Source organism: Eublepharis macularius, chromosome 2 (genome assembly GCF_028583425.1).
Source record: "Eublepharis macularius isolate TG4126 chromosome 2, MPM_Emac_v1.0, whole genome shotgun sequence".
Lineage (NCBI taxonomy): Eukaryota > Metazoa > Chordata > Lepidosauria > Squamata > Eublepharidae > Eublepharis > Eublepharis macularius.
In genome coordinates, this window is record NC_072791.1 from 112,688,083 (window position 1) to 112,701,837 (window position 13,755).

Here is a 13,755-nt window from a genome sequence, read left to right on the forward strand (position 1 = left end):
AGCGGAGACCAAGTCTACCGTATGAACCATCACCAGATGAGGCTAGGAGAGAAAAGGAACCTGTTTCTTCCACAGATGATTTTCGAATCTTTACTGAGCAGATGCTTCAAATGGATAAATCTTTGGACATAAATGTTGCTTCTTCTGAGCCAAGACCAAGGATAAAATGCTACAACACCTCTATTTAAGGAATCCAACAAACATTGCATTCCTCATGATTGAGGAGTTTATGAACTTGATGTCTATGTTATGTGAGAAACCAGCTTCTATTCCCCCTATGTCTAAGAAGGCTGAAGGGCTTTATAAAATTATTCTTTCTATTCACCCATCCTCCTCCATCGTCATTAGTCACAGAGGAGATGCAGTCACAGAGGAGATGCAGTCAATGGTGACAAGGTCGCCATTCTAAGCCTACCAACAGGGAGGAGAAGAAGCTGGATAGCCTGAGACAGAAAGTCTATACATCATAGATGCAGAGGAGTTAGCCATGTTAGTCTGTAGTAGCAAAATCAAAAAGAGTCCAGTAGCACCTTTAAGACTAACCAACTTTATTGTAGCATAAGCTTTCGAGAATCACAGTTCTCTTCGTCAGATGCATGGAGGGCGAGAAGAAACTGGTCAGATATATAGGTGGAAAGGGGAGGGAGGAGTAGATGCAAACAGTAGCTTCTGATATGGAGATCAGTTTGCTTCTGTTAAGGAAGTCAGTTATTTCTGATAATGAGATAACCATTCATAGTCTCTATTCAATCCCAACCTGACTGAGTCAAATTTACATATGAATTCCAATTCAGCAGCTTCCCGTTGGATTTTGATTTTGAAAGGTTCCTGTTGAACTACAGTGACCTTTAAGTCCTTGATGGAATGTCCTGGTAGATTGAAGTGTTCTCCCACTGGTTTCTGGATGTTGCCATTTTTAATGTCAGATTTGTGTCCATTTATTCTTTTGCACAGAAGTTGGCTGGTTTATCCAATGTACAGAGCAGATGGACATTGTTGGAACATGAGGGCATATATCACATTAGAGGATGAGCAGTTGTAAGAGCCAGAGACAGTGTAGTTGATGCCATTGGGTCCTGTAATTGTATTTCCTGGGTAGATATAAGGGCAGCCCTCATCATAGAAATTGCTAATTATGATCCTATTATAGGTGCTTACCAGATATTCCTTTGGAATAAGATGGCGATGTGTGATTAACATCTGCCAGAGGACCAGACGGTTCTGCTCAAGATGACTCAGGAGGAGGCAGTCACATTCTAAACAGCAAATAAATGCTGAAAGGCACGTGGATGATTGTTTGATCTCTGCCCATTCTAAGGAGGCCTTAACAAAAAATATAGACATAGTTTTAGAGACATGTCAGCATTTGGGGTTGATAGTTAACTTTAAGAAATCCAACCTTAACCCTTCTAGAAGAATGCTATTTATTGATACATTACTAGACTCTTCTTTAAATAAGGCTTTTCTGCCATTGGAGACAGCATGTGAGATAAAGGCTGTAGTCAGATCTGTGATAAACTATAGATTCCAATCAGCACTGAAAATTCAAATGCTTATTGAGCTAATGGCTGTGACTAGGGATGTGCGTTTCGGCTTTCTGAATGCCGAAAGAAAGCCGAAACAAAAGTGTTTCGGCTTCTTTTGGGTTAGCCGAAACGTTTCGGAGAAAGCCGAAACGTTTCGGCTTATCTGAAAGAAAAAAAGCCGAAACGTTTCGGCTTCTTTCGGCTTTCTTTCGGCTTTTTCAATGGGAAAATGCCTCCGTCTTCCCGGACACCTGGGGGAGGCATTTTCCCACAGAATCAAGCCAAAATTGGTGGGGACCTTCCCCTAACCCCTCTCTAACAACCCCCCAAGTTTCAGACAGATTGGACTTTGGGGGGGGCCATGTTATGGCCCCCCAAAGCAGGTCCCCCTATCCTCCCATAAGAAAGCGAAGGGTGAGCATATTGTTAGCATGCTGCTGCTCATCTTTCTTCATTATTTCCTATGGGGAAAAAATGAAGAGGCAGGCTTCCTTTGCCAGGGGTGGCATTTTGCATGCAAAATGCCCCCCAACCCTCTGGGGCCCTTCTCCCACCCTTCCTCCCACCCCCCACCAAGGCTCAGCCTGCTCCCACTTGGGGGGGCCATTTCATGGCCTCCCCAAGTAGGTGCTCTGTTCTCTACCACTGACAGCTGGGGGAGGCTTGTCTTGCCAGGGGTGGCATTTTGCATGCAAAATGCCACCCCTACCCTCAGGGGCCCTTCTCCCACCCTTACTCCCACCCCCCACCAAGGCTCAGCCTGCTCCCACTTGGGGGGGGCATTTCATGGCCTCCCCAAGTAGGTGCTCTCAGCCCCCAAAGTCCACCCCCTACAGCCCCACACAAACCCAATTCCCCCCCAGCTGCCACACACAGACCCAAATCCCCACATTAGCCCCTCACAGACCCAAATCCACCCCCAGCAGCCCCACACCCATAACCCCAGGAACAGGCTGGCAAAGGCCAGCCCTCTCCCTTTGTTCCCTATGCTGGGAACTTCTAAATTCTCTTTCCCTGGCCAATTCTGCACAGCCCAGGGGTGCCACAATGGTGGGCACACTTCTGAGTGCCAGCTGGTCCCTGTGAAAGAGCACCTGAACCACAGACACCCTTCCTCAAGTTCCCCCCCCACCTACAGAGATGGCTGGCCAGCCAGCCCCATTGTTCCCTATGATGGGAACCAACTGCACAACAAAGAATAAAACACGAACAACACAAAATAAAGTTTTTTAAAAATTATTTTCTCCCTTTCAAAGTACAAGTAGCAAAGCATTATGACACATTACACCAGCAGTCCCCCACACAGAAAAATAACACAACTCACTTAACATCAGAGAATCACAAAGCACAATTCCTGTCAAAAACACTTTATTTCTTGAACAGCTTTAGGTTACACAGCAGGGGGGCACACCAAAGGGCATTCCAGCATTCCAAAAATAACACAACTCACTTAACATCAGAGAATCACAAAAACAATTCCTGTCAAACACACTTTATTTCTTGAACAGCTTTAGGTTACACAGCAGGGGGGCACACCAAAGGGCATTGCAGCAGTATCTTACAAAAAAATAACACAACTCACTTCACATTAAAGAATCACCCCAAAAAAATTGCTGTCAAAAGCACTTTATTTCTTTAACTGCTTTAGGTTACACAGTAGGAAGGCACAACAGGGAATGAAAGCAGTGTACTACACAAAAATAACACAACTCACTTCACATCAGAGAATCGCCCAAACACAATTGCTGTCAAAAACGGTAAAGTGAGTTGTATTATTTTGTGTAGTACACTGCTATCATGCCCTGTTGTGCCCTCCTACTGTGTAACCTAAAGCTGTTCAAGAAATAAAGTGTTTTTGAAAGGAATTGTGCTTTTGTGATTCTCCGATGTTAAGTGAGTTGTGTTATTTTTGTGTAAGATACTGCTGCCATGCCCTTTGGTGTGCCCCCCTGCTGTGTAACCTAAAGCTGTTCAAGAAATAAAGTGTTTTTGACAGGAATTGTGCTTTGTGATTCTCTGGTGTTAAGTGAGTTGTGTTATTTTTGTGTAAGATACTGCTGCCATGCCCTTTGGTGTGCCCCCCTGCTGTGTAACCTAAAGCTGTTCAAGAAATAAAGTGTTTTTGACAGGAATTGTGCTTTGTGATTCTCTGGTGTTAAGTGAGTTGTGTTATTTTTCTGTGTGGGGGACTGCTGGTGTAATGTGTCATAATGCTTTGCCTACTTGTACTTTGAAAGGGAGAAAATAGTTTTTAAAAAACTTCATTTTGTGTTGTTCATGTTTTATTCTTTGTTGTGCAGTTGGTTCCCATCATAGGGAACAATGGTTCTGGCTGGCCAGCCATCTCTGTAGGTGGTGGGGGAATTTGAGGGAGGGTGTCTGTGGTTCAGGTGCTCTTTCACAGGGACCAGCTGGCACTCAGAAGTGTGCCCACCATTGTGGCACCCCGGGGCTGTGCAGAATTGTCCAGGGAAAGAGAGTTTAGAAGTTCCCAGCATAGGGAACAAAGGGAGAAGGCTGGCCTTTGCCAGCCTGTTCCTGGGGTTATGGGTGTGGGGCTGCTGGGGGTGGATTTGGGTCTGTGAGGGGCTAATGTGGGGATTTGGGTCTGTGAGGGGCTAATGTGGGGATTTGGGTCTGTGAGGGGCTAATGTGGGGATTTGGGTCTGTGTGTGGCAGCTGGGGGGGAATTGGGTTTGTGTGGGACTGTAATGGGTGGACTTTGGGGGCTAAGAGCACCTACTTGGGGAGGCCATGAAATGCCCCCCCCCAAGTGGGAGCAGGCTGAGCCTTGGTGGGGGGTGGGAGGAAAGGTGGGGGAAGGGCCCCTGAGGGTAGGGGGGCATTTTGCATGCAAAATGCCACCCCTGGCAAGACAAGCCTCCCCCAGCTGTCAGTGGTAGAGAACAGAGCACCTACTTGGGGAGGCCATGAAATGGCCCCCCCAAGTGGGAGCAGGCTGAGCCTTGGTGGGGGGTGGGAGGAAGGGTGGGAGAAGGGCCCCAGAGGGTTGGGGGGCATTTTGCATGCAAAATGCCACCCCTGGCAAAGGAAGCCTGCCTCTTCATTTTTTCCCCATAGGAAATAATGAAGAAAGATGAGCAGCAGCATGCTAACAATATGCTCACCCTTCGCTTTCTTATGGGAGGATAGGGGGACCTGCTTTGGGGGGCCATAACATGGCCCCCCCCAAAGTCCAATCTGTCTGAAACTTGGGGGGTTGTTAGAGAGGGGTTAGGGGAAGGTCCCCACCAATTTTGGCTTGATTCTGTGGGAAAATGCCTCCCCCAGGCGTCCGGGAAGACGGAGGCATTTTCCCATTGAAAAAAAGCCGAAAGAAGCCGAAACAAAGCTGAAAGCCGAAAGCCGAAACGGCTAGCTGTTTCGGCTTTTGGCTTTATCCGAAAGAGATTCTTGTTTCGGCTAAAGCCGAAACAAGAATGCCGAAAAAAATTTTCCTTGCACACCCCTAGCTGTGACTAAAGTTGTGACTTCCCTGGCAAAGTTACATATGAGGGGCCTACAACAATCTGCTCATAATTCCCCACTACATGCCCATAATAGAATATATTCCATTTCTAGAGGGGTTTTTCCAGGTTTTTGTTATCCTCCTTGGAAAGGGGAAGTAGGGTAGTATTACTGTGGAGCTATAAGGCTAGGGGGTTGGAACCCCAATGAGACTTCTGGCTCATTCTATAAGAGGAACAGCCACCTCCGCTTTATGAAGGAACTTTTCCCTCTTTAGAGGTGATCTGCAGGGCAGACTACATGGAAGTCTGTGAATAATCTCTCATGACACTCCCAATTTGACAATCCTTCAAATAGCTATGACACTTAGATTTCATTTGGTCTTTCCTGGGGAATATTCCTTTTGTGCATCCCATTGGTTGTGACTGCCCCACTCCAGGGCCATCAAGAAAGGAACTTCACAGTAAGTAGACAAAGTTTCCATTTAAGACAATTGCCTTTTTTCCCGATGTTACACCTGGGGGGGGGATTCCTTTTAGGTAAACGGAGTCATTTATGAATGTAATCAGTGCTTGCTCAGTTGCTCATGACATTAATTATATGCTAATTGTTTGAAATATAGTGGGTTTTTATTTGTAACTAAAATAAACAAATTTCAGGTGGGTAGCCATGTTGGTCTGTAGTAGAAGAGCAAGATTCAGGTCCAGTTGCTCCTTAAAGGTGTTTAAGGTGCTACTGGACTGGAATCTTGTTCTTAAATAAATAATTAGGTTCGTAGGATGTAAGCAAGGCTGCCATAGACACTTCGACCAGGACCAAAAAAATTGCATCAAGAGCAGAGCTCATGGAATGGATCTTTCTCTTCTTTTTTTGCTGTAACCCACTAAAAGGCTCCTTCTGAAGGTTAGGATATGCAGCTTAGAAAGATGCTTCAAGGTGGGAAGGGGAAGTCCATGGAAATCACAAATCTCTCATTTCTTGTACAAGTGGAGGTATCTTCCACCATACAATGAGAGGTGGTGGAGCTACATAGTATTTTTTTCATATAAAATGTTTTCCAGTTTTATTTGTTTCTTTATACATATGATGGGAAACGTACATTCAAATATGATTGTTGGGTAACAATATATTTCTGTGTTTTTGTTTTCTTTGAAGCAAATATATAGCATTTGAAGTAGCTCTAGTTATATTCTAATTTCATCATAGTTTCATTTTAACATAATATCAGAGTACATTATTAATGTTAACAAATATTAATATATCTAATTTGTTCTAAGAGAATGTTTGCTTTTGCAGAAACAATTTCAAAAGAGTAGCTCTGTTAGTCTATTGTAAAACAGAATTCAAGTGGCACCTTTAAATCTAACCAAGTTTATTCCAGCATAAGCTTTCATGAGTCAGATGAGTATGTCATGGAAAATCTCTGCCCCACACACACACCAATATAATATGCATCTGATGAGGTAAGCTCTAACAAACGAAACCTTACATACTCGAATAAGCTTGGTTAGTCTTTAATGTGCCACTTGATTTTTGTTTTACTTTGCTTTTATTAGCTCTTTCACTGGTAAATTTATATATATATATATTACAGTTGATAATATATGTTTATTAAATCATATATTATTTCCCCTCTCTTAGTAATATGGCCTCTGGTTATACCAGATTGCTTCATTCTATTCAGAAGGTCATTTATCAGGAAGGATTTGGTGGCTCCACTCCTCAGGTATTAAGCACTTTCAGTATCTTCTACAAGTTTGTACCTACAATTTTTGAAGGGTGCCTCTAGAACATAAAATATTTATTATGAATAATCTTAATGGTGGTTGTGATTAAACAAGGTATTTAAACATTTTAGATATTAACAAATGTGGGTAGTCTGTGCAAATAACAGCCATTTTGTTAATCCATTAATAATGTTTTAGATATTAAAACACTCACACAAATACATGAAACAAGTGTAAGATAGTTTGAGGCTGATTTTGAAATTGTTGATGATTATGACTTTTGGTTTTGCTGTTGAAAAGTAATAAAGCTAACAATATCATTCAATTCCTCACTGCATTGTATCAGGAGGGACCCCCAAATAAGGACATGACACACTGGGTTAACTAATTTATTAATGGCTGATATACATCAATTAAACATCCCTGAATTTGTGTACATAAATGCTAATAAGCAGCCTACTGCTTCTACCAACATTTTGAGCAAGCCTACTCTGGCTCCAAACTCAGCCAAGAATTACTACGGGTTGCATTTAGACCTACGTCTAAAACAGTGCCAAGAGATGTTAAGCCTCATATGCTGCTCCAGTAGCTAAGGACTCAGGTGATGCTGCTCAGCCACCAAAGGTGTTCCATCTCCAGCCCACCAGGCTGCTTGAGAACATCTCATCATCCTTAGATAGATCAGGGTGTTTGCCAGTTATTCCATCCTATACTGTGACAACTTGCATTATTCCTGCCAAAACTTACTATGAAAAAGTTGTATAGTCATATTTGTCCACACAAAATCCAAAAACAAGAACAGTATCTCTGTAATTCCTTTTATTAAGATAAATCAGATTGGCACAAAACACTCTGCAAGCTTTCAAGCTCTATAGAGCTGTTCATCAAGATGAATGTTATAAAATTTCAAAGGACAGAAGGCAGAATTCTCAGACCTTGATCTTAAGGTCTGACCTTACAGGCATCCTGTATGAGATGCCAGCAGGCAGTTAACTTCTTCACTTTGTTGCTGAGATGTAGAGTTACAGCATGATCTCTAGGAGGCTGCATTCAGTAAATGTCTTTGATTCTTTGTCCTCTCACTGAAACCCATCAAAAGACCAGGCCTAATTAGAGAATACCGCCACTCCCCAGGACACTGTGCAACAGGTTAAAAAAGACCCCTTTCCTGGCCAATTTGAAGGAGGCCCAAAAAATTCCTGCTCAGCCCCTCAAAAGGCAGCCAGCTACTCCCATATTATCCACAACTTGCAGCAAAAGCCTGTTGCAGAGGACCAAGCAGAGCACAATAGCTTATCCAGCAGCATTCTGATGGGCTGCTGCACACAAGGGAGCAAATGGCTCATCAAAAGCCAGTAGTGCTTTCATGCCATTTAAAATTAGGACTGGCACAAAGCAGTTCTGCAGCCCTCTAGGCTGGGAACGAAATTCTCTCTGTATTGGGATTTCTTGCCTCTAATCTCCACTTCCTCATCAGCATTGATCTCATTCTTGGAGAGCCACATGTGTTTAATAAAATGTTTAGGGGACTGACTGCATCATTCTCAGCTTTTCCTATATGTAGGCCAAGGTTCAAAGAGGTGTGTGTGAGAGAAAGAGAGAGAGAGAGAGAGAGAGAGAGATGCTTCTTTTAAATATATATATATATTCATAGAATTAAAAACCTAATAAAAAGGGCAGAAAGCAAAAATAAAAAAGGATAGTAAAAAACTTATAAGAAGGAAGAAAAAACAGAACTTAGAAACAAAAGAAAACAATAATACATATTTCATTTCCATTCTTCTCTACAACACTTATCTTTTTTAAGAAACATGGTACTTAACATTTAATCTCTCCAAAATTTTCTTTTCCACTACTGCCTCCCTTCTATTTGTTTTTTCCCAGATTTATCTTCTCAAAAATCAAAGCCACAATTCATCAAATAATTTTTCCTTGTTTCACGCAGAAAATCAATAAGGGGATTCCAGTTAGCCAAAAAAGTAGACAATGTTTTATCTCTGATCAAAACCGTAAGTATAGCCATCTCCGCTAGCTCCATCATTTTCATAATCCAATCTTCAATTGAAGGCAATTCTGTGCTTTTGCATTTTTGCGCATATAAAAGCCTAGCTGCTGTAGTCATATACAAAAATAAAACCCCATGCTGATTTTCCAATTGTTTGTCCATTAATCCCAACAAAAAGGCTTCTGTCTTAAACTGTACAGTTGTCTTTAAAAAATGTTGTGTTATCATATGGATTTGAATTCAGAATTTTCTAACCTTACGGCAAGTCCACCAGAGATGATAGAATGTTCCTTCTTGTTTCTCACATTTCCAACATTTATTTGACATACCGTTACTCATTTTAGCTAATTTGTCAGGGAACATATACCAGCGATACATCATTTTATAAAATTTTCTTTAAGTCTAACACTCACCCCTTTATCTACGTATTTTCCCACTGATCCATCATTATATTATACTCAAATTTTTAGCCCATTTCACCATACAGTCTTTCACACATTCTTCTTCTGTTTCAAATTTCAATAACAACTTACACATTTTAGAAATAACATGTTCATCCCTTAAACACAGCTCTTTTTCAAATTCAGTCTTGTCATGTTCAAAACCCCATATTTTTTTATGTAATTTGAATCTTTCTAAAAGTTGAGCATAGGAAAACCATTGACATTTATAACCTTTAGCTATTAAATCCTCCCTTGTCTTCAAATTACAATCTCCCAGTGAGAATTCTAGTAAATCTTCATAAATCAACCATCCATGTTTGAAAATCCTCTCTCTTCTATAAAACGCTTCCTGTGTTGAAATCCAAAGTGGTATCTTCTGTGTTAGTCTCAGTTTATATTTGTTCCAAATTCTCAAAATGGCTCTCCTGATATAATGATTTTTGCATTGTCATACCACAAATAGGCATGCCATCCAAATCTCAAGTCATGACCTTCCAGTGTCAGGAGTCTCTCATTTCTTAAAAGCATCCATTCCTTCATCCACACTAGACATAAGGATGCATAATACACTTTCAAATCTGGTAAACCAAGTCCACCTCTCTCCTTCACGTCCTGAAGAATTTTATATTTAACCCTTGGTTTTCCTCCTTGCCATATGAATGTTGAAATATCCTTTTGCCACTGCTTAAATGGTACATTAAGCCAGTTTGGTGCAGAGGTTAAGAGCGTGGGACTCTAATCTGCAGAGCTGGGTTTGATTCCTCACTCCTCCACTTGAAGCCAGCTGGGTGACCTTGGGCTAGTCACAATTCTCTGGAGCTCTCTCAGCCCCACCCACCTCACAGAGTGTTTTGTTGTGGGGATAATAATAGCATACTTTGTAAACCATTCTAAGTGGGCATTAAGTTGTCCTGAAGGGCGGTATATAAATCAAATATTATTATTATTGTTATTATTACATCTGAAGTTAACACAGATATTGTCTGAAAAAGGAATAACATTCTAAGTAAAACATTAATCTTAATAACTGATATTCTCCCCAACAAGGACAACTGTACTCTTTTCCATCTTAACATATCTTTTTTGATTTCATTCTATGTCTTAACATAATTATTTTGAAATAATATGCAGTTCATCCCCATCAGCGTGATACCTAAATATTTTACCTTCTTTTCAATCTTAAAACCTGTTATTTTCATCAATTCTTCCTGACTTGGTCAACATTTTTGTTTTCTGTTCATTTATTTTAAAGCCTGCCAGAGTACCAAACTCTCTCAACTTCTCCATCAATATTTCAGTTCCATCCAATGGGTCTTCCAAAGTCAAAACTAAATTGTCTGCAAAGGCTCTTAATTTATATGACTCTTTTTTATTTTAACCCCCTTGATCCTTTCCTCTTGTCTAATGTCTCTATTCAGAACCTCCAACACTAAAATAAAAAGAAGCAGTGACAACGGACATCCTTGACATGTTCCTTTCTGTATCTCACATGGTGTATTTAGTTCTCCGTTAATTATGATTTTGGCATTCTGTGAAGTATAAATCGATTTCACCCATTTTATGGATTTCACCCATTTTATAAAGTTCTCCCCAAAATTCATCTTTTCTAAAACTTCAAACAAAAAAACCCAGTTTAAATTGTCAAAGGCTTCTGTGTATGCAGAAGATGGAGTGGCTTACCAATTTTCCCTCCAGCTGTAGCACCTTTGGAATCCTGGCCATGCTTTTAAATTTCTTTGCAGCTTTCACTCAGACATATTTTTAACTGTTCATGAATAATCAATCATGTAAATCTAGAGGCAAGTATATTTTAAATGAAATAGTGTTTATCCTGCTATTGTAGTAAAATTAGTAATTGGCGTCTTTTTACCATAATCTTTTACAATTAAATTTATCCTTGCAAACACAAGAATTAATCATTGCAGATATTTTATCCTTTTTATAATATTAACTTTAATGCAGCCATTTGAGCCATTTGATTCTCTTACCTCTTTAAAAAGGATTTTCTTTAATACTAATTCTAGATAATTTAATGAATATTTATGAAGCAGAATTCTGGTTAATTTAGTTTTGCAGTGTATGATGAGCTTTATGGGGAAACCTGTTTTCCTGTTAGTGGTAACAGTGCCCTTCTGGAGAAGTAAATTGGTTCTTGATAGGCAACTCTGCTGTGGTAACTATAGTAACAGACATGTCATAACAGTTTCTCCAGTACAATATGTTGAACTGCTTCTCCAGTATGATGACATGTCCTTTTGGAAGCAGGAAATTGTACAGAATCGAGGAAGCAGCAGCAGCAGCAAAGTGACATGAAAACCCTGGGAGCAGACAGCAAATAACCTGTTACTGGAAAGTGTTTAAAGTAATGGTTTTATAGTCTTCCACACAGGATAAGAGAATAGCACCAAAATATATTCCTGATATTTTTATTTTACTGGAACCAACAAATGATGAAACCATTTTTAAGGCATGAAGAAAACCTTCTGTGGTTTGTTTTTGTTTGTTGTTTCTAAAACAGAGAAGCAAAATACTAGCACTGCTTATCATTGTTTCAGATAAATCTATCATTTAATTTTGGCTGTTCGTAAGAAAGCTATTTCAGTATAATTAAGAAAATATAGCATTTACATAGTGGGCGGAAAAACATTCTCATTTTCATAATATAAGCTTGGTCAATATACTATGCAAATGCAAGTCAAAGATCATTTTGTTGACTAATAATCTGAGTGATACAAAATTGTTTCCAAAGGTGCATAATATGGGCAACACAATTCTTATAATTTCTGTCCAATACAGCAGATATTACCAACATCTTCAACCTAATGGGGGCTCAGTCCCCCCAGCCAAGCTGCTTGGGATCTTCTCAATGGCTATAATGTCACCACTACTCTTTCCTTATCATGCTTATTAGTCAGAGAAGCTTCTACTCAGTTTTAGAGACAATTAGAGGATGCCCCATTTGCTTCAGCAACAGCACAGAAGCCCCTCAGAAATCCTCTCATTTAAGACTTGAAGAATCATGGGGAATCCTAAGAGTACTACTTGCTTTTGATCTTGAGTTTCCTTCCCCACTCACTGCCTTCTTCCTCTTTTACCCCCTCATATAATGAGAGGATACCCCCAAGTTTCAGCTTTCTAATTCTTGCATTTAATGTTTCAGATTCCACTAATTACTTTTATATTTCTCATATTTGATAGAAAAAGCAAAGAAATATTTTGAGGATTGGAATTCAGAATCTTGGCTCAGTACTATGGGATGATGATATTTGTTGCAATGAAAACCCACAAAATATTTATAGCCTCACAAGATTTCTATATGCTCTTCGGGGCCTCCTTAGAACTTCTTTGTCTGCCTGCATCATCACCATTCCATCTCACCTCATCCAGGTAGGTCTAATTCAATTTTTATTTGCAGTTGGTACTTTAAAAAAGCAGTTGATGGATAATTAGCAGGCAAAACTTGCCATAGTTGAATTTTAAAGTTCTTTCTTATTTTATCTGTATTTCTTCAATAGTAAATGAATTTCAAGATTTTAATTTCACAAAAATAAATTCAGTTGCTTTCTGCAGTTCCTACTAAATTATAGTAATTCATGTTTTAAATGAGTTTGGAAGAGTCGGGGACAGAGGGTGGCGCTAGGGGATAAGTTATCGTCCCGTCGGCCACTAGTATGTGGTGTGCCACAGGAGGCGATACTCTCCCCATTATTGTTCAATATCTATATGCACCCCCTCACCCAGTTGGTGCGGAGTTTCGGGATTGGGTGCCACCAATATGCAGATGACATCCAGCTATATCTGTTGATGGACGGACGGCCTGGATCTGCCCCAATGTCCTGGAGCATGCTTTTGAAGCCGTGGCTGGATGGTTGAGGCACAGTCAGCTGAAGTTAAACCCTGTGAAGACAGAGATCCTGTACTTGAGTTGCAGAAACGTGGATTTGGGACCACGGCTCCCTGCACTTGATGGAGTGGTGCTTATGCCGGCTCTGAGAGTCAAGATCCTGGGGGTGATCCTGGATGCCTCCTTGACAATGGAGGCCCAGATCACTGCTGGTTGCCAGGTCCTTGTTTTTCTATCTTCAACAGGCCAGGCAGCTTGCCCTGTATCTTTCATCCCGCAACTTGACTACAGTGGTCCAGGCAATGGTCACCTCTACGTTAGACTACTGTAATGCACTCTGTGCAGGGCTTCTCCTGAACCTGATCCGGTGGTTACAGCTGGTGCAGAATGCAGCAGTGCGTGTCATCACAGGATTGCCGATGCGTGAGCATATAACGCCGGCACTGCGTCAGCTGCACTGGTTACCGGTGAAATACCAAATCAGGTTCAAGGTTTTGGTATTAACCTATAAAGCCCTATGCAGCCTGGGACCAGCGTATCTGTGGGACCACCTCTCCCCATATGAACCCCAGTGAACTCTTTGCTCTAGTGAGAAACATCTACTAAAGGTCCCTGGCCCCAGGGAGGCCTGCCTGGCATCGACTAGGGCGAGGGCCTTTTTGGTCCTGACCCCAGCCTGATGGAATGCTCTGTCTAATGAGACCAAGACCCAGCAGGATTTGTTATCTTTCCACCAAGCCTG

The 13,755-nt window shown here is 41.0% G+C and overlaps 1 protein-coding gene across 1 annotated transcript in view; it reads left to right on the top strand.

The window, feature by feature from the left end:
* The window catches only part of ELP4 (elongator acetyltransferase complex subunit 4), a 371,722-nt gene that overhangs the window by 143,396 nt on the left and 214,571 nt on the right, over nucleotides 1–13,755 (top strand). Inside the window, exons 6-7 of the mRNA XM_054971431.1 lie at nucleotides 6,636–6,720; nucleotides 12,368–12,556. Coding sequence (XP_054827406.1) covers nucleotides 6,636–6,720; nucleotides 12,368–12,556 — 274 coding nt within the window. The remainder of the gene's footprint in view (nucleotides 1–6,635; nucleotides 6,721–12,367; nucleotides 12,557–13,755) is intronic.